Here is a 21621-nt window from a genome sequence, read left to right as displayed (position 1 = left end):
GCAACACGGAGCATGCGCGCCGCGGGGGCAGCGGCGCCGGCCCGGCGCGGGGGCGCGAGGGCGCGTAGGCGCGAGGCGGCCGCGGGAGTCTGCCTCTCCTCCGGACCTGCCGCGAGCCTGTTCCAGACACACTTCCCAACTTACTGCGTTTTACACGGACTCTCCCTCAGACCTTCCAGAGACAATACTAACAGGGGACTTCCCAGGACTTTGGTCGTGGGAAGCAGTAGGGAGATGTGGAGAGAAGAGGCATTCGGGCAGGGCACGACATTTAACGTGTTTATGTTTTATGTATGGTAGAGTGGTGCTTTGGAGACTGAAGGAGGGGAGGCGTGGGAAGCCCTTGGCATACAGTAGGGTCAGAAAAGGCAGATGACAGTGACATTAATGAAGCTTGAACTTAATTACATTCTTTTTAAAAATATATATTTTATTGATTTTTTACAGAGAGGAGGGGAGAGGGATAGAGTGTTAGAAACATCAGTGAGAGAGAAACATCGATCAGCTGCCTCCTGCACACCCCCTCCTGGGGATGTGCCCGCAAACAAGGCACATGCCCTTGACCAGAATCGAACCTGGGACCCTTCAGTCCGCAGGCCGCCGCCCTATCCACTGAGCCAAACCGGTTAGGGTTTCATTTCATTCTTAAAGGTCTTCCCTTGCACAGTCCCTGATGTGTTCACAAAATCATCGTTCTTGTAAAACTTTCCAAATATATTTTTGAATTGTTTTCTTAATGATGTCCTCCAAATTGTGTAGGCATCAGGTCCCACGAAACCTGGATCTGCCGCTGTGGCCCAGTCATACTCAATAGCAACCCAAAAAAGATCCCCCCACCATAGCTTCCTGAGTTGAAGCGGCTGACTCTGGAAATTTTATCATTAGCATACATTTCATCCCACTATAGATGCTGAGTATATGGATTGTAGCAGCAAGGAAGGGAAAGGGAGAACGGTGCAAAAAATGCCTGCCACAGTTTAGTTCCAGGATCAGTAGCTGAGTGATTAACCTCCCCCAAAACACCAAACATTTTGTCATTCTGGCAAGATCAGAATGGCAGGGTTGGAAAATTTACAAGATTTTTTTTCTAATCCCAGTATCCACTGAATCACGTATGTCTTCTAATAAATGGTGACATCTACATTCCCATGTCCTGGGGATAAAAGTGAAATGCGTGTATTTCTCGAAGTAATCTTTCAATCAGCGAGGGCAAAGACTTTGACTTACATAAAGTGTCTTTGCTTTTTTCTCCTCTTCCTGGACTCCAGCCATAACTATTAAGCAAACTACTAGACCAGGGGTGGGCAAACTTTTTGACTCGAGGGCCACAATGGGTTCTTTTTTTTTTTTAAAATATATTTTATTGATATTTCACAGAGAGGAAGGGAGAGGGACAGAGAGCCAGAAACATCGATGAGAGAGAAACATCGATCAGCTGCCTCCCGCACACCCCCCACCGAGGATGTGCCCGCAACCAAGGCACATGCCCCTGACCGGAACCGAACCCGGGACCCTCCAGTCCGCAGGCCGACGCTCCATCCACCGAGCCAAACCGGCCTCGGCCCACAATGGGTTCTTAAACTGGACCGGAGGGCCGGAACAAAAGCATGGATGGAGTGTTTGTGTGAACTAATATAAATTCAAAGTAAACATCATTACATAAAAGGGTACGGTCTTTTTTTTTTAATTTCAATAGTTTTATTCATTTCAAACATTTCAACAAGAAGAATGTAAACACTAATTATTATAATTTGAAACTTCAAAAAATGGAGGAATCATAGCACAATAACATACCTTATATTGAAGATGGCAAAGGCAAAATAAAATTGCCTAACAAAGGAAAGGTACAAAAGCCTTTCAAATTAAACTTAAATATAATAAAATAATTTAAAACTAAAACAAATAGAAAAGAACAAAATGTGTAAACAGTAAATTAAACATTTTCTTTAGTGCAACTTCCAAATTATGCCCGGGACGTAGATGTAGATGGCAATGTAGACTGGGTTGAAAGGTTTTTGGTCTTTAAAACATCAACTTCAGTGGGAACAGTGTTGTTGGTCTCCTTTTTAGCTAACGCTCTGATACTGTGCTCTCCAGGGGCGTGTCTCCCTACATCACCACGATAACGTGTCTACGCATTCCCAGGGTGATGTCGGGGGACGCGTCTGCGGGCATTACAAGGAGCCTCTGGAAGATTGAGAGGTTGTTCCTTCTACTGAATGGGTGGATATAAATCTGCCCACTCAGAAGAAGGAGCTGCGGCCGTGTTTCCCGACGTTGCCATGTTAACACTGCTGCTGGTGAAGGAGCGGAGGGGAGAGCAAGAGAACCCTCTGCTCTTTCGGCTCTGTGGGCCGGATAGAACAGCTGAACGGGCTGGGTCCGGCCCGAGGGCCGTAGTTTACCCACGGCTGTACTAGATTGTGATTGTATTTTCTTTTAGGAGAGTAAATTGTTATTGGAAGTTTCATTCTTGGCCAAGAATATTGGAAGCCTTCACTAGGCCAAATCTGGCTTGAAGACACATTTTGTTCAGCCAAGGCTATATTTAAATTATCAGAGCTTTTGTTAACATTTTAAAAATAAGGAGATTTTGTATACCTGGATTTTCAGCTTCTTTTGATAAAGATCTGGCAACACCGGGCCCTGCTGCATTCCTGCAAGGGAATAATCAGCAGGCAGTGAGTAGTGGCTGCCCTCTTTAGAAAAGTATGCCATCCTACTTCCAGTTGGCTATATTCCCCACCTGGCACTCTTCACCCTTTTATGTAACCTGCCTAGTCTCTACAGGCATCTCAGTTGCGATCTCTGGGAGAGGCAAACAGAATGTGATCCACGTGTGTGTGGAGGATAATCCAAGAATGAGAATGACACTGGTAAAAAGTTTCCCAACCAGACAAATGGGCCATCTAGAAAACAATGTTGAATTCATACCTGCACACTCTACACTAGGATAAATTCCAGGTGTGTCAAAGATTTCAATGTAAAAAATTAAACTATATAATAATTTGTTTATAATGTTTGAGTACAAAAGACTTTTCTCCTATGATATAAAAATCTAGAAGATTGATACATTCTATTTTTAAATGTATTGCAAAAACAACAACGCTCAAGCTGGGCCAAAAGGCAAATGACAAATTAGAAAAAAAATCTGTAACTCATTTCCTAAAGAGTTAATTTCCCTAAAGCTGAAAGAGTTCCTATAAATTAAAGACTAAAACTCAGGAAAAAAAAGGATAAATGATATGAAAAGACAGCTTACAGGTAAGGAAATATAAATGTCTCAAGCACATTAAAGATGCTTAAATTTACTCATATTATGAAAAATGCAAATTTTAATTATACTGTTATCATTTTTACCTATTTGAATAGCACAAATCAAAACATTTGAGTACACACTATGTTGGTCAGAGTATGGGAACTCAGGTACTCATATATTATTGGTGAAAGTGTAAACTGGTTCAACTTCCATCAAGGACAACTCAACAATATTTATGGAAGTTATAAAGGCACATATCCTTTGACCCAGCAAATTCTAGGCATACGTCTGTCCTATAGGTATCCTTGCTCAAATGTGAAATAACTTAGTACAAGGTTATTCATTGCAGTATTGTCATAGCAAAAACAAAACAAAAACACCCTAGAAATAAACAATTTAAATAAACATCAGTAAGGAAAGAAGAACAAAGTTGGAGTGATCACACTACTGGATATCAAGTTATACTACAAAGACACTACTCAAAACAGCTTGGTACCGGCACAAGAACAGGCATATAGATCAGTGGAACAGAACAGAGACCCCAGAAATTGACCCAAGCCATTATTCTCAATTAATATGTGACAATGGCGGCAACAGCATATAATGGTGTAAAGACGTTGGGAAAATTGAACAGGTACATGTAAAAAAAATGAAACTAGACAACCAACTTACACCATACACAAGAATAAACTCAAAAGGGATTAAAGACTTAAAAGTAAGTCATGAAATCATAAAAATCCTAGAAGAAAAAGTAGGCAGCAAAATATCAGACATCTCATGCAGCAGAATTTTCACAGATACATCACCTAGGGCAAGAGAAACAAATGAAAAAAACAAAACAAACTAAAAAGCTTCTGCTTAGTAAAGGAAACCAGCATTAAAATGAAAAGGGAACCCACTGAAATATGAAAGAACATCTTTGCCAATGACACATCTAATAGGGGGTTAATTTTCCAAATATTTAAAGTACTCACACAACTCAACAAAAAGGAGACAAACAATCTAATTTAAAAAAAATGGGCAGAAGATCTGAATAGACATTTCTCTAATGAGGACATACAAAGAGACATATGAAAAAATGCTCAATGTCACTAATCATCTGAGAGATGCAAATTAAAACCACAATGAGATATCACCTCACACCTGTCATAAAGGCTGTCATTAATAAATCAACAAACAATAAGTGCTGGTGAGGATGTGGAGAAAAAGCAACCCTTGAACATTGTTGGTGGGAATGCAAATTGGTGCAACCACTATGGAAAACAGTTTCCTAAAAAAATGAAAAATGGAACTGCCATTTGACCTAATGATCCCACTTCTAGGGATATATCTTAAGAAGCCTGAAACACCAATCAGAAAGAGTGTATGTACCCCTATGTTCATAGCAGTGTTATTTACAATATCTAAGATCTGGAAACAGCCCAAGTACCCATCAGTAGATGAATGGATAAAAAAAACAAACAAAAAAACCCAAAAAAACTGGTACATATACCCAATGGAATACTATGCAGTTATAAAAAGGAAGGATCCCTTACTCTTTCAGACAGCATGGAGGGACCTGTAGAGTTCTATGCTAAATGAAATAAGTAGACAGAGAAAGACAAGTATCACATGATCTCACTTTTATGTGGAATCTAATGAAGAAAATAAACTGACAAGTAAAATAGAACCAGAGACACTGAAGCATGCAACAGACTGATATATTTCAGAGGGAAGGGGGAAGGCGGGAATAGTTTAATCAAAGAACTTACATGCATACATGCATAACCTGTGGACACAGACAATGGTGCAGTGAAGAGCTGGGGAGAGGGCAGGAGCGGGGTGTAGGGAATGAATGGATGGGGAAAAAGGAACATCTGTAATCCTTTCAACAATAAAGATAATTTTTTAAAAAATCATTAGTAAACATAAGGGACTAGTTCAACAAAAAATAGTAAATCCACAGATGGAACCTATAAAATCATTTTAAAAGAACCAGCTTACTATGATCAGGCCACTTGAACATTCTCAAAGGTACACTACAAAGCGAAAAGAGCAAGATGTATAATACAGTATTCAGAGTATGTTACTACTTATGTCAAAAAATGAAGGCAATGTATTTTATTATATATAAATATCTCTGCAAAGCTGCACAAGATAGTGACAATTCTTGTTGCCTCAGGGATGGGACCAGGTGGCTGGCAGAGACGACTTTTCACTGTGAACTTTTTGTGACTTTTCAACCATATGAATGTTGTACTTATTCAAAACATTATGTAAAAGCCATTTTTAAATGAAAATTTTCTAACCTCATTACAAGCATCTGCTTCAAGTGATAAAAAATGCAACTATTGCCCTGGCTGGGTGACTCAGTTGGAGCATGATCACATACACCAAAAGGTTACAGGTTTGATTCCTGGTCAGGGCACATTAGATTGCAGGTTCGATCCCTGGTCAGGGAGTATACAAGAGGTGACCGATCAATGTTTCTCTCTCTCTCTCTCTCTCTCTCTCTCTCAAATCAATAACATATATCCTCAGGTGAAGATTTAAAAAATACAACTATTAAACATACTGATACTGTAAGGGGGAGGCCCTTTGGATATATAACAAAAAGCTCAATTATAAATTGGAGTTACAATTAAAATGCTATCATAGCAGTAATTTAATAATAATTATGCCCTTTTAAAGTTTAGAATGGCTTTTGGGAGACAACTTGAATGACCCAAGCATATCTCAGATTTTACAAGGCAGTTCAAATTTTACCACGACTATTTTCCCACTGAAAACATTTTCGTGAAGGACTTACTCAATGTTTCTCCCATGTACTCTCTCTTCCTCAATTTATTTAAAGCTACAAGTGCTGCCAGTCAGTAGCAAACCAAAGCAACACCACAGGAAACAATAAATGTCATTGTCACTCACTTTCACGGTTCTTTGCTGTAGCTACCTTTGGCTCTCTTACAGTCCACCTGCCGGAAAAAAGTTAGAGCAGGTACTCAGATCACTTGCCCTGTAATGAGAGGCTCATGTCCAGGAGCCCAACCCCCTTTAAGACATAACATACCAAACATGTCTTCCCAAGAACTACAACCTTTAATAAATTTCCTAAAGATTGATTTGTTGAACTCCCTTCCCTCTGCCCCCACCCCCTGGAAAGCACAGTGTGTTTATACACTATAGACATTCTGCTATGAAACAGAAATAATGCCCCCTGGTGCTCTGGGGTATAAAGAGGACACTGAGGTCAGCCAGATATCGGCACCACTATCAGATAGAAAGCCATTTTTGTAAGTTGGGAAGTGTTCCACTTTTTACCCAAAATATAAACTACTTTCTACCTCATTTCTAGATTACACATAGATACAGAAGGTCATTATGCATTTTTAAAAGACTGGCTACTATCTAGAGCTTTGACAGTTTAAGTTCTACAAACAAAACATTTATTTGAATCAGAGTCTCAAATAAATGAAACTAAAAATTATGTTCGCAACACCAAGGCTCATTAAAATATTTTTTAATATTAATATACATTTTCTTCTCAGAAATACACAAAACTTTTAAATATTACATTCGTATTACACAACAAAATCCTAATGACATCAATAACTTGTTTTACAAACAGAATAATCTACACATTCAAAACACTTTCAATAACTTTTTCACTTGTATTTTCAGGAGGTTAGTACAGACCCATGTGGAATGAGGGTTGCTTTAATTAGGGAAGTTATTTTTGTAATTTCAGTTTTTCACAGCTTAGTGCACATGCAATCTTACTGTTGATGAAATAGAGAATTGTAATATTTCCCATTTCTTAACAGTCTTGTTATGGAACAGAAAAACATATCCTGTGTGCTACATTTCTTGGAGGAGTCAGTTGTTATGAAGAACCGTTATGGCTTGTCTCTTCTGTGAATGGTTTCTGAATGCTTTAAATACTCTTACTCCAAGTTTTGAATAATTGCCTAGTCTATTTTTCCTGGATGTGTTACTTCTTGAACATGAGCAGACGGTGTGTAGGTTTTCAAATTAATGGATGAGGTAGTTCAATCAATGTAATCACAGAGGCTTGAAGTGGAAAGGGAAAAAAACAAAAAAGCTTTTTCTATCAACCAAAACGTACATACTTCTAACTCATCCATTACACATCTTTGGAGTGATAAGAGGAAAGAAAAAACAAAGAGGGCATGATTAATCCTGAGAGAGTACATGTAAGGGAGAGAATGAAAATATCTCACCTAAATGGTTGCTCTGTAATAAAAGTTTCCCCAAGCAGTAGGTTGCCTTATTTTCATTTATATTTCTGTTTTCCAACTTTCTGAATTACAAGAATCCTTTCAATAGATACTACACACATATATGCAGTATATTATATACACTATGGCACTGGCCAACAATTTAAAATACTCATGAAGCACACATAAATGTAAGGCACTTTTGCGGTTTACAAAAGTGAATGCCTCAAAGTTAGGTATTTTCTAAAAATGAAGAAATAGGATCCCTGAAAAACCAAGTCAGCATGAATCACTAGTGATCTTGGCCAACAGCTGAGAACCTTGGTGTAACGCAAGAGCAGAGAATAGAGGTAAATAATTTTTAAATTACAGAGTTCTGTATATCAGTGCCAGGATTCTAAAACTGCTCTCATAATAACCTATCAGTTCTATGTTCTTTTAGTTTCTCAACCTGAGAAAACTGACAAGTTGGCAACAATCATTCATAGAGTACTGCTGTTTAGATTTAGTGATGACACCACACCAAGTCAGTTATAAAGAGCTGGGAATAAAAAAGGCTTTGCATTTCTCTGAAAATATTACAGCTCATTAGAATCTTACTCAAACTACTTAAAAATGTGAAATTTCACATATATGTTAAATCAAGAATTCCCAAATACAAATATTGTTGCTCTAAATGTGAGTTTTTCTCTGACTTCAAAATTAAAAGGTTTGGCCCTAACTGGTTTGGCTCAGTGGATACAGCATTGGCATGCGGACTGAAGGGTACCTGGTTCAATTCTGGTTAAGGGCACATGCCTGGGTTTCGGGCTCGATTACCAGTAGGGGGCATGCAGGAGGTAGCTGATCAATGATTCTCTCTCACCATTGATGTTTCTATCTCTCTCTCCCTCTCCCTTCCTCTCTGAAATCAATAAAAATTTATTCAAAAAAAAACTAAAAGGTTTGTAACCTTCAATATATTATATTTTCTTGCCTACAAGAAACCAAAAAGCTTAGATACTATAAAGCCAAAAAATTAAGGGGATAAGCAAATTTTTATGCCATCATTCCCAGAAATTCCAAAAGAGCTGAATTTCTAGATCAGGGGTCCTCAAACTTTTTATTTTTTTAAAAATATTTTTTATTGATTTTTTACAGAGAGGAAGAGATAGGGATAGAGAGTTAGAAACATCGATGAGAGAGAAACATCGATCAGCTGCCTCCTGCACACCTCCTATTGGGGATGTGCCCGCAACCAAGGTACATGCCCTTGACTGGAATAGAACCTGGGACCTTTCAGTCCGCAGACCGACGCTCTATCCACTGAGCCAAACCGGTCAGGGCGGTCCTCAAACTTTTTAAACAGGGGGCCAGTTCACTGTCCCTCAGACCGTTGGAGGGCCGGACTATAGTTTAAAAAAAAAACTATGAACAAATTCCTATGCGCACTGCAGGCCCGGAACAAGTCGGCTGCTAAGCAGGACAGGCAGCGGCACCCGGCGGGCCGGATAAATGTCCTCGGTGGGCCGCATGTGGCCCGCGGGCCATAGTTTGAGGACGCCTGCTAGATTATGGTTGGTGAGGGCAAGGTCAATTAAGAAAGTCAAGTCCTGGTCAGCATTGCTCAGTGGTTAGAGCATTGGCCCACACACCAAAGGGTCGTGGGTTCAATTCCCGGTCAAGAGCACGTACCAGGTTACAGGTTCTATCCCCAGTTCGGTTGAGTGTGGGAGGCAACCAATCAACGTGTCTCTCTCATATCAACGTCTCTCTCCCTCTCTCTCTCTCTCTCTATCTCCCCCACTCTCCTCCCTTCCACTCTCTCTGAAAAGCAATGGAAAAAATATCCTCAGATGAGGATTAATAAAAAAATAAAAAGGCAAGGATTCAGGACAGGTACAACTGTACCTTTCCTCTTTATTCACTAAGTAAAAGAACATGGACTTTAAAAAACTATTTATCTGTTATATCAGTTTAACAATTCAGTGGTTATTACATGAGATAACTAAAAATGCTACTTTCAAACCATTTTGAAAAAATTAAAGAATTCAATTAGTACGTTCTTGTGGATGTTGCTGAATGTGGAGATTAAAATGTGTAGCTAGCTCCTTTCATTATTTACAGTTTAAATCTTTGTTGTACTTCATCTGCAATCATTCCAGAAATTGCAAGGGACGAAGTAGCAGCAGGGGACGGTGCATTTCTCACATGAAGAATGCGATTTCCAATAACCCCATCTCCTCCATCAAATACAAAATCGTCTACCAGATTTCCATCTTGATCCAGAGCTTGGGCTCTTACTCCAGCTGGACCTCTGCAAAACCAAGAGTGGCAGTCAACGGACTGGAAGAAATAGGACACTTTACAAGTCAGTGGTCTCAAGGAATTCTGAAAGCATTGCAGTCTGTATACTTCTAAATGCACAATCATGTGGAAACCCAATAGGTTTGTCCCTGTAAACTTATATCCTCAGTCTAGGGCATAATACCTGCCACATAACAGTGCCAATAAATGCTTATCAAATGAATTTATGAATGGGTTAGTTATAAATAGATTTTCTTTCCTAAGTAGCAGATAAATCCACATTTAAGTAGAATAAATGTATTTTTATTTAAATGTATAAAATGAATTTATTATAAATTCAATAAATTAAAATAAGGCTCTTCTGATTAATACAAAGCAATAAAAGTAGGAGATAGTCATGCCAATGCATTCCTAAATCCACCACAGAATTCTATTTTTGTGTTTTGTTTTAATTGTATACTATTAAAATTTATGTAGAAAAATATTTGAAAATGGCAGCAAGTTCTTATTTTGTAGTTTGTTTTAATTTTTAACAGTTTAGCCTTCAATATTGGGCTAACCTTCAATTAATTAAAGAGATAATAAGATAAGAACAAAAATGAATTAACTTGATAGTATATTAAACCAGTAAGAGGCTTTACTACTAAAGCGCTGTTTTATAACACGAGTTTACAAATTAGATTTTTTGTTTTTGAAATAGTTTAGAAATTTACAGATGAAATGTGAATAAAATATTTTTAGACTCCAAAAGCACCTTCATTGAATCTGCTCAAGAAAACACAGTTTGAAAATACCTGCCTTATACATACCACAAGACTCAAGAAATTAGACAATAATATTAATAAACATTTTTATTGATTCTGGGCCAATGCAGATAAGTACTTGAGTAAGATATCAAGAACAATATGGGAACTCTGCCCTCTGAGACCTCAGTGTGGCTGAGGAGAGATAATGATAATAATAGCTATTATTTACCAATTGCTTACTCAGTGTTAAGAATTCTCTCATTTAATCCTTGCAACAACTCTAAGAGGTCGGTAACAGTTTATACTTAACAGTGAAGAAACAGTGATTAAGTAACCTGCCTGAAGTTACACAGCTATACTATTCATTTGCGAGAAGTAAAAATAACAAGGGTGAAAGGTTCTACAATAAAGATAAGTAATCTGCCTTACAGAAGCCTGCAGAGAAATCTGGACAAGATTTTTTTGAACTGTAAGGATTTCCAAGTAAGAATCAGATACAACACTTAGAACACAAGATACAGTCAGCCAGCCCTAGCCAGTGTGGCTAAGTTATTAGAGCATAGGCCCATATGGTGTACATGGGTTGCAGGTTTGATCCCCAGCCCCGTTGGGGCAATGTGCGGGAGGCAACAAATCAATGTGTCTCTCTCACATCGATGTTTCTCTCTCTCTCTCTCTCCCCCGCCCTCCACCCGCTTCCTGTAACACAAGTATTCTGTAATGGGGGTGGGGGAGTCTTATGAATCCACTAAATCAAGTGTTATTCAAATGTATATTTTATTTGCTTAATGTCTTCTATCAATAGACCTAAGATCATTCACCATAGTTGTGGATTTGTTGTTTTCTGCTTACAGTTGTGTCAGTTTTTGTTTTCTGTACTTCATATTATGTATATGCAATAAATTTATGGTGATCCTCTTAACCTCTAATAATAATTTTTGCCTTATGGTGTATTTTATCTGAAATGAACCCAGTACTCATCTTTCTTCAAAAAGCATTTGCATAGTACATAGATGGATTTTTAAAATTCAACCTAATAATCTCCATCTCAAACTATTAAGTACATTTACATGTACTGTAATTACTAATATGTTTGATTTCTACCATATTACTGGGGTATTACTGGGGGTTTTCTGGTATTTTCCCATTTCCTTCTTGACTTACTAAGTTTTCTATATTCTTTTTTCCTCCTTTATTGACTTGAAAGTTATATAATCTATTTCTATCCTTGCATTTAGTTTTATTTATTCAGATGGGACTCACTGTGCATCCTGAATTTTGTCTTTTTGTCAACTCCAGAAAATTCTCAGGCACTCTTCAAAGTATTGCCTCTTCTCAATTTCTCTGGAACTCTCTGAAATGTAGGCTGGAATCTTCTCATTTTCTTCTTGATGTCTTTAGTACCTACCCACATGATGTATCTTTGTCTTGCAACACTGTTCTATAGTAAATGCTTCAAATTTTAATTTACTGATTTTCTCTTAAGGTCTAACCAGTTATCAAACTTAGTCATTTGAATTTTAAAATTTAAGAACTATATTTTTCAATTCTAGAAATTCTAATTATTTGGTTTCCAAATTTGCCCAAGTTTTTGCTTTTTTGTTTTTGTTCTTATTCATGTTTTCCATTCCTTTTGTTTCTAATTCACTGAAGCATATTTACTTTATGGTTTCTAATATTACCATTACTCAAAGTTGTGGGGATCTTATTCTGGTATTTAATCTATCTGCTTACTCTCACCTATGGTGTTTTGTAACTTTCGATGATGAGTTTCTGTTCAGCAGGACTTTATCTGGGGGAAAACTTTGGGGGTTAGGTTGAGGTTTTGTCCCTCCACAGAGGTCTTACATTTGCTTCTATCCGGTGCTCCAGAGGTATTGCCATCCTGGGAACACTTTTTTTAAAAATGGAATTTTTAAACATGTACAAAAATAGAATAAAGAGTATAATGAACTCCCATGTATGTATTACCCAGATTCAATAAATCATCAACATAGCCAATCTTGTTTTATATATATTTCCACTCACTGCCCACTTCTCTTCACTGGATTATTTAAAAGCAGATTACAGATGGCACATCATTTCACTACAATGTATATTTATTTTAAAAGGATTCTTTTTAAAAATGTATTTTTATTGATTTCAGAGAGGAAGGGAGAGGGAGAGACAGAAACATCAATAATGAGAGAGAATCATTGATCAGCTGCATCCTGCATACCCCACAATGGGGATCAAGCCCGCAACCTGGGCATATGCCCTGACTGGGAATCCAACCATGACTACCTAGGTTGACGTTCATCCACTGAGCCACGCCAGCTGGGCTAAAAGGATTCTTTAAAAATAATAATAATAATTAATTAATTATTGCTTAGTATCATCAATATTTAGTCTGTAGTCAAATTACCCTTATTTTCTCTCTCACCCTCCTTCCTTCCCTCCATACCTCCTCCCGATCCTCTCCCTCTCCCATTCTCATTCTCTCTCTCCCTCTCCCCCCCCCCTCTCTCTCTCTCTCTCTCTCTCTCTCTCTCTCTCTCTCTCTCTCTCTCTCTCTCTCTCTCCCTCTCCCTCTTTCTCTCCTGGTTAAAGTGAGAGAGGGAGTGAGAAGAAGAAATAGTTTGAAACAGGATCCGAACAAGTCTGGACCTACTTTTCAAATTAGTTTCTCAGTGTAATGTTCCTAAATTAAGCTGGGTGGTATAAGTTCAAACTCCAAACAGCTGTGAGGAGAGGCCCAGGGTTCTAGATTTTTAGGAGATTCTACCCACCCTACTTTCTCCCTTCCCTCAAGACCAGGACAGACAAAATTCCTTAACACTTCCTGGTGCCAAGGGGATTTTTTTTTTAAGACTTCTTTTTCACTGAGGGTGCAGTCTTTCAAGAGTCCCTGGATTAAGCCAGGGGTCTCAGTTCCAACTTTTTACCTTTTACAGACCCAAGGCCTCCTTTCCAGCACTTAAGTAGCAACTAAAATACAAGTCCCTAATGTTTTATATCTTGTTTTCTGTGGTTGATACATGAGTTTATACAATTGGAAAAATTCACTGACCACTTAAGATCTGCATTACTTTAATGTAAATCACAAAGCAATTAAAAATAAAACATAGCTATATTTATATAAAAATCAGTCAATCCTCCTCACCCCTCTAGGACAGCATCAAGCACCAATTCCTCTCAGTATTTGGGTTTTCTATTTCCCCTTAGTCCTTGCTCCTGGGATGCCCCTTACTTTCTCGCACTCCCGGCTATATGTATTTCAAAGGATTTTTCTTATATTTTCTCCAGACTCTCTTAGTGTTGGGTAGTGCGAGGGTTACCAAATTTACTAGTTTAGTGGTTCTCAACCAAGCGAGATTTTGCCCTCTAGAGGACATTTGGAGATGTCTGCAGAAATTTTTGGTTGTCTCAACAAGGAAGTATTGCTGGCATCTAGTCAGTAGACGTCAGAGATGCTGCTGAACATCCTACAGTGAACTGGACAGTCTCCCACAACAAAGACTTATTTGGCCCCAAATGTCAATAGTGCCAATACTAACAAACCCTGATCTAGATCACCTTTACTGCAGGAATATTTGGCTTTCACCTTTGCATTTCACAATGACACAGTATAGTCTTTAGCTATCACTCAGGATGAAAACATCTTGCCTAAAAATTTACTCTAGAATTCCCCAAATAAGAAATATTTCAAAGTGAAGAGTGAGAAAAGAAGAGATCTTGGCATTTATGTCTTTATCTTTTACATCCTTGCAATGTTAACAGATACAAACTGCTGTTAGATTACCATGTCCAAATTAATCACAGAGCAAGTTAAAGGACTTTAGAACTAAAATTAAGAACCTTTGAAATCAGATTTAACAACGAGAAATTTTTATGCCTAATGCATATATATTGACAGATTATAACTTTACATTCCAATCTAATGTTCACCAGTTAAGTTACTGTCCAAGATACTCTGGCTAGGCCAGTGGTCAGTGTAAACTCATTAGTCAACAGAGCCAAATATCAACAGTACAACGATTGAAATTTCTTTTGAGACCCAAATTTTTTAAACTTAAACTTCTTCTAACGTCACTTCTTCAAAATAGACTCGCCCAGGCTGTGGTATTTTGTGGAAGAGCCACACTCAAGGGGCCAAAGAGCCACATGTGGCTTGCGAGCCGCAGTTTGCTGACCACTGGGCTAGGAAATGAGAAGTCAAGCCAGATGCTCATTGGTGGTTACTGCAATTTAAGAACATCATCCTGAGCTAAATATCCCACTGAAAGTGCTACTTCAGTTCTCTTTTACTATCCAGAACTGCTTAATATGCTTCTGTCTCAATATTACTGGTACAGCATTTATGGTTTTACTACAGTGGGTTGCATGATAAGCAAGAACTGGACTTCACAATGCAGGAAAGTCTACCGATCATTTTTATTATTATTATTTAATATTCCAGGCATATGACAAAGTACAAAGAATAATATGATGAACACCTGTTTTCTTAACAAACAGCTTAAGAAATAAAGCATTATAGATATGATAATAGCCCCTGTGGAACTCTCTGGATCCCATTCCCTTCTCTCCCCAATGGTAACCACTCTCCTGAATTAGGTGTTTACCACTGTATTTGTTTTTATTTTCACATTACATGTGCAATCCATAAATAATATGTGGTATTGTGTAATCTTATATAAATGGTATCAAACATACCTTCTATAACTTCCTTTTTTATTGATAATTTCCCACATTTAATCGTGATAAGAATTGAATAAAAGGGAAGGAGTAAATGGAATTATTCTCTATCTCCAAAGAGAAACTCATCTGTGATTGGGGTGAATTTGTCCCTAAATGCACCTGCCTACAGTGCTGCATACCCTTCTCTACTACCGCTAATGAAATTGGTAATTGAAATCAACACTCTCACACCCAGAGACAAAGAAGTGTTCACCAAAACCCACCAGCCCCAGTCCAGTTCTAACTTATGAAATCCACTGGTCTAAAGAGTTTCCCTCAGGCTTTTACAAAAGGGTGGTAATCGAATATGAGTAGTGAATTCACTGCAACTATTTATACACCTATTGTATTTTCCAAGGAATATCAATAGCAGTAACAGACACCAGATTTGACCAACTTATTTTCAGATATAAAACATAACAAGTTTGCTAAAGCAAACCACTAAAAACATAAAAGCCTTTATTTATAGAAGAGTGAAAGAAAATAAAGCCTAGATATTTTTATCCCTTCCATTTCAAAAGGTAAGTAGAGGGGTGAGAGAGATAGGAGTAAAACATTAGCTGGGTTTTAATAGTTCTTCTAAGGATTCAAAGAGGCTGGTCTGCGAATGATATATTAGAGTCAGACTTAGATCAGGACGTTCCCCTAAGGGAGACAGCTGACATGATGATTGCTCTCTTCCCAGATAGTCAAGCTGCTGACATTTTACACCAAGCAAGTTCTGCAGCTGTTACCGAGGCGACAGACATTTAGTTCTCTGAAGATTCATGGGATGGATTCATGGAGGGGAGTATCTCAGAGTACACTGCTGATTAGGCCTAACAAATGGCTTATTCAGGGGAAAAGGTGAACATCATACAAATGTCACCAAAGAGAAAAGGAAATAGGCTCGGGTAGCATTTAGGACAATTTACAGATCAAGTCCAGAAAGCTTTTGACCTTTAAGAAAAAACAAACAAACCACCAAAACAATTTAAGTAATTCTTCCTTTGACTCACATTGATAGTTACTACACTATTTCCCACTTCTTTCCTGAAAGTAGAGTCGCTGAGTGGGATAGGATCCCCAAAAAGAAAAAAAAAGCAGTAGAGAAGAAGCAAGGTAAGATGCCAAGTATAGGAGTGTTTTTCTAGAAGGTTTTAAGAATCAAACAAAATAGAGTATTGTAATGTGTTTATTACCTAATTAGTTAATATGGTGACCATTGATCTTATACAGAATTAAAGTAAAAAGGCTTTGGAATCACAAGAGGCCAAGACCAGGGAGATCTTAACAATTTCAGACAAGCCCTGGATGGTATGGCTCAGTTAGTTGGGCATCATCCTGTGCACCACATGGTTGCCAGTTCGATTCCGGTTCAGGGCACATACCTAGGTTTTGAGCTCAATCCCTGGTAAGGGGTGTGCAGGAGGCAGCCAACTGATGTTTCCCTCTCACATTGATGTTTCTCTCCCTCTCTCTCTCTCCACCCGTCTCCCTCCTTCTCTAGAAATCAATAAAAAATCTTTTTGAAAAAATTTCAGACAAAGATTTTTTTTTTTATTATGAGTGATAGCTAGACACAAGGTGACGGTGGACGGTGGCATATCAATACAGATGCAATGGAGATTTCCGTTTAATGCTGTAAGGTAGTCTAGATCATTATAAATGGCAGACGTAGTTCCAGCACTGAGGGCCACCATTCAGCAATACCCAACTCATGCACTGCAAAGGGAACACAACAACTTGCTGGGAAAGAGAGCACACAAAGATTCAGTGGACACGCTGACTGAAAGGGAGCCTGTGAATCACCAAGTGAGACCCACCTCCTGAGTTCCCCTAAATCATGACTGTATTTACAATCCTCATGGCCTTTTCTTACCTAAGTATATCGCTGACAGTAATTTCAGGGATAAACTTCTGAAGGTGCTTCACCGTTGCACTGAGAAAACAGGCTTTATACATCTCACTGACTCCATAGGAGAAATTCTGGGACACCAGTTTAATCAAGCCACTGGAAACAGAAAATAAAACCTTTGAGAGAAAGGAATTCTTTATTACTATGAAACACCTTTACAACTAAAGGTGTTTTGGACAGGGGCATCACAGAAATCTAGGCAAAGTCAGAAAAACCACATATTAAAAGAAAATCAACTTTTGGCCACTAGAAGAAGGAAGCCTCATCAAAGGAATGAAACCAAAACCAAAGGTAAACACCTTTCAAACTTAGATGACGTGAGAATGCTGGTTTCAAACTAGAATTCTGTGGCGCCTGCCAACCAAAAGGCTTTCTGATACAAATGTTACATGCTTTCAAAACACACCTAAGAGGCATTAGCAGGTCTTTACCTCAGGACATTAAAGAAGTAAGATAGATGTTTACCGTTTTTTGTTTGTTTGTTTGTTGTTGTTTTTATCAGCCAGAGGTAAGATACTCTAGTAATGATTCTCACGTGAGACTCTGTGTAGTCTATGTATATATGTATTTTTAAAGCACACATGCTAGAAAACCCCATCCCAAACCTTCTGTTTCAGAATCTATAGAAGGTGAAATTCAAGTATAGCTTAAAAAGCTTTCTAGTAATTTTGCATGTGAAAACCTCTGGAGAGCAACACTGCTAAAATGAACCCTTCCCCCCAAAAAACACACAACACCTTACTGAGTTCTTACAATAAAGATTCTGTGTCTCGGGTCAACACATTGTTAATTTTCCACAGAAGGAAACAACTTTGGTTCTCCGAAGTTTCTCCAGTGGTTTTCAAAATGATGGTGACTGGCTTGAAATCACTTTATCAAAGTAAGCCATCTACTGATTTTGAAACTTTTTTTTTTTTTTCCAAATGCAACTAGAAGGTTAGCTAAACGAGGTTTGGATTGTCACACACGTATGTGACTGGGTCTTGGTCTTGTTATTTTTAACCAACACTTCACCCTGGGTCATCAGAATTTCCCTGAGATAGTTAAAACATTATTCTTATTCTTTAAAGCTCTTAATTTAGATTAATAAAAAATCAACATAATAATCACAAATGTGAGGATTTACCCAATAAATAGAATTTCAAGAAAGGCAAAATTTCCCATGTTAAGAATATAAACACACAAAATCACTTTTTAAAGTAAATTAGTTACCTCTTGGTAATTACATCCATAATATCTCTGGCACTGAAGTCAAAGGGTTTGTAGCCCTCTCGTTTAAAGGCAAGAACTGCGTTAGGCCCTAGCCAAATACTGCCATCCATCCTTGGTGTGAAATGAACTCCCAGGAAAGGAAACCGGCTATCTGGGACCTACGGATTTAACACAGCAAAGTACTGTTAGCCCTGTTCCATACTGCATTTTAGCATGCATGCAAATATTCAACTGGTAATATAAATCACTTTCTTCCCATGCATTTAATTTGTATTATTTTGATCTGTACTGAGATATACTTTTTATTTACATGCTTCTGCCTACGAATGCCACACAGAAAACACTGATGCTATTGACACTAATATACACTCCTATCTATTCTTCTTTCTGGGTAAAGAAAAAAAAAACAAAAAACTGTCCTACTTCAGGTTATTCCCCAGCTTACTCTCCCACCACACCTCCAACTAGGGATGTATGTGGCTGGCAAGTAAAATCAGAGCTGCCAGAAACACACACACATTCATAGCACAGGCTTTTGTAAAGTCGGAATGTACTGGGATAGAGCACATGCAATGGATGTTTTGGAAAGGTCAAAAACGCTAAGTAGGGGAATATTAGTAATTCCATCTGGTTCAACCTAGTAGTTCCATGCAGAATGAACTCTTCATTTAAAAGGCTCTGTCTTCTCCATCATGAAACTACAGAGTGGCCACACCCCTTTTTCTACACCTATTGGCAGAACTGAGAAAGAGGGCTGGGTATCTGGGCATGCAAAAAGGGCAAGTTCTCTTATGAGTGTTCCTTCCACCAGACAGGAGGGAGAATTGGGTTATTTCTTGCTAGCCCTTCCCATGATGCACTCATGCTTTCTGAAGACATGTACTTGTGGGCAATTTAGTATAAGTTAATGACTATGATATCAGAATAAATGTTCAGGAATTTAACCATAAGAGAAAAAGATAAAAAGCTTGCATAAAAAGCCCTTCAAATTATCTCTTAGTTCTGACCCAGATAAAAGTTTTTGTTTCATTCCCTTTCTGCCCCGTCATCTTGAGAAGGATGAGACTGCAAAAGCATCATACCTACCGGATAAATATTTCCTTTCACAAGATAGCATTTTTCTGGCTTCAAGAGCAGGTAATCCCCCCGGAATGGTACAATTTGAGGATCAGGACTGCAGCCACTCAGCTCGGAAATACGGTCTGAGTAAAGTCCTGCACATGTCACAACATACTGACATTGAACTTCCTCTCCCTAGTGTGTAAGAGAAGAAAAATAATTTTTAGTAAGCAGAAAAACAGGTGATAGAAGAAACAATAAATAAGTATACAGAAAGGGACATTTTTCTTTTTATTCCTTTTTAAAGAGGAAATTAAATGCAAGTATTAGCAAAACAAATTCTTCAGCATTTAGGTGGCAGCTAGAAACTTAGGCTAGTGGCAGGTAAGAGGATGTCACCTTAAATTTTGTACTTTAATGATTCAATGGTTGACCTACCTAGTGAGAATACTTAACAAGATACACACAGCACGCACACACACACACACACACACACACACACACACACACTTTACTAAGACCACAGAACTTCTTAACTATTTGTTGCATGATGAAGCAAACTTCAGTTAGATGTCCCCCCCACAAGTTTGGCTGCCTCTGTATTTCAGACAGCTTCTCCTATCTTATCTATGAGTAATTATCCTGTTAATTATCAGGTTGCTTCACACTACAACCCACCACCAACCAATTTCTCCTTCCTGATCAATGTCTACTTTGCAAACTGAGGCTACTTTCAAAACCCCATTCATTCAATCCACATTTACTGAGAACACCCTACAGTCAAGGTTTGCTTTAACAACTAGGAGACTGCTAATCTTAGGCTGTGGTATTTCCCCATAAATTTTATTTGTGATTATCACTTACATATTTTTAGATGAACTCTGCTAGGGTTAGCTAATTTACTACCCTATTTCCTAAATAATTTCATTTAACCCCAATTCACCACCACACTCCAATTCCTATCTCTTTACTTCTCACACAGTAAAAACTAGCATCTCCTTGCTCAGGTAATTTCTTGTTAGATTTCCTCCCCAGATGACCTGTTTCTGAAGCCTCAGAGTTCTCATCTGTCTTAATATTCTCTTTCTTTTCAGCCCTTAGTGGTTCAGCCTTATTCTAACTTTGTATGCATCCTATTTTTGCTTACCTACCAAGGTAAGCCTCTTTTCAAGAGTTATACAAGTCACACTTCTGACAAAAATCAGATGAAACTTCTTTGCAGTGAGTTCAAATTACCTAGGCTAAACCATGTAGTTTTAAGACACTTGAAGTCAAGGGGCTAGTGTCAACAACAACAAAAAACATGACTTCTTCTAAATTGGTTAATATCTTTCCTGTTCATCTGGAGTTATATAGCAGAAGTACAAGAAATATTTCATGTGATATGAATCTACCAGTCCTTACTTGAAATGCCAGCAATTCTCTCATTCTTAGAACATAAAATGTAGATAAGCCATATGATAAATGTAATGATAAGAGAATCTGTAGAATGGTAACAGCATTCTAATAATTTAACAGTTCTCTTTTAAAAAACTCAAGGAACAGTTCCAAAGGAAGAAATGATTAAAAACTATCACAGGTCTCTAAAATCATTTTATGATATAGATGAAACAATAATTACATTCACACTAATTTCACATCCAAAATGTAAATTTAGGTAAACATTGAATGATACACAGCATTTGTTAAAAAATACATTTCTTTAAAAAATTAAACTATTCATCTCTATTGCTATTTCATAAGTGAAACAGACTTTTCTCCTATATGCAATCTATAAATTTTAGTTTCCAAATCCTCCCTTCAAAAGTTTATTTTTTTAAAATTCCTTTTCTTTTAACCTCATAAAAGCACAGATGTTCAACTTGGTAAGTTGACTCAAATTTTTAAATTATTATTTAACTATACTAAAGGAATACGTCAAAATAAAAGTCAACAATTATAGTAACTGTGGGTGAAATATAACCCACTGGTATCCCATAGGCCCCTGCTCATCAGCCATCATATGATGCCATACTCTAGTAAAAATAACCTGCAGGTAGGGGCAGAAACAGACTTTTAATCGTTCTTTGAATAGAGACTCTGGTTGCTCTGCCAGCAGATCTGACGGGACTCAAAGTGTCTGTGGCAGAGAGTCATGTTTTACGGAGACTTTGGAAGGCCCTTGTAGGTGAAATCCGAGCACAGAACTTTACGACTTTGGAGGAAAGTTATACCATCCTCTGCAGATAATTA

At 37.9% G+C, this 21621-nt stretch overlaps 1 protein-coding gene across 3 annotated transcripts in view; it reads right to left on the bottom strand.

Annotated features, from left to right (window-relative positions):
- Positions 1-6738: 6738 nt before the first annotated feature.
- L2HGDH (L-2-hydroxyglutarate dehydrogenase) overlaps positions 6739-21621 on the bottom strand; it is a 36998-nt gene continuing 22115 nt past the window's right edge. Inside the window, exons 7-10 of one of the 3 annotated variants that reach the window (XM_080665614.1) lie at positions 19417-19584; positions 18331-18488; positions 17083-17214; positions 6739-9769 (exon numbers count right to left, since the gene is read on the bottom strand). In XM_080665614.1, coding sequence (XP_080521740.1) covers positions 9574-9769; positions 17083-17214; positions 18331-18488; positions 19417-19584 — 654 coding nt within the window. In that variant the 3' untranslated portion in view covers positions 6739-9573. Of the gene's footprint in view, positions 9770-14900; positions 16926-17082; positions 17215-18330; positions 18489-19416; positions 19585-21621 lie in introns of those variants that run through there. The other 2 variants (XM_080665612.1, XM_080665613.1) reach the window with 2 other exon arrangements.

The sequence above is a fragment of the Plecotus auritus genome (genome assembly GCF_963455305.1).
Source record: "Plecotus auritus genome assembly, chromosome: 1".
Classification (NCBI taxonomy): Eukaryota; Metazoa; Chordata; class Mammalia; order Chiroptera; family Vespertilionidae; genus Plecotus; species Plecotus auritus.
Note: the sequence above shows the minus strand (reverse complement) of the source record. Positions and strands in the feature narration are given on the sequence as shown.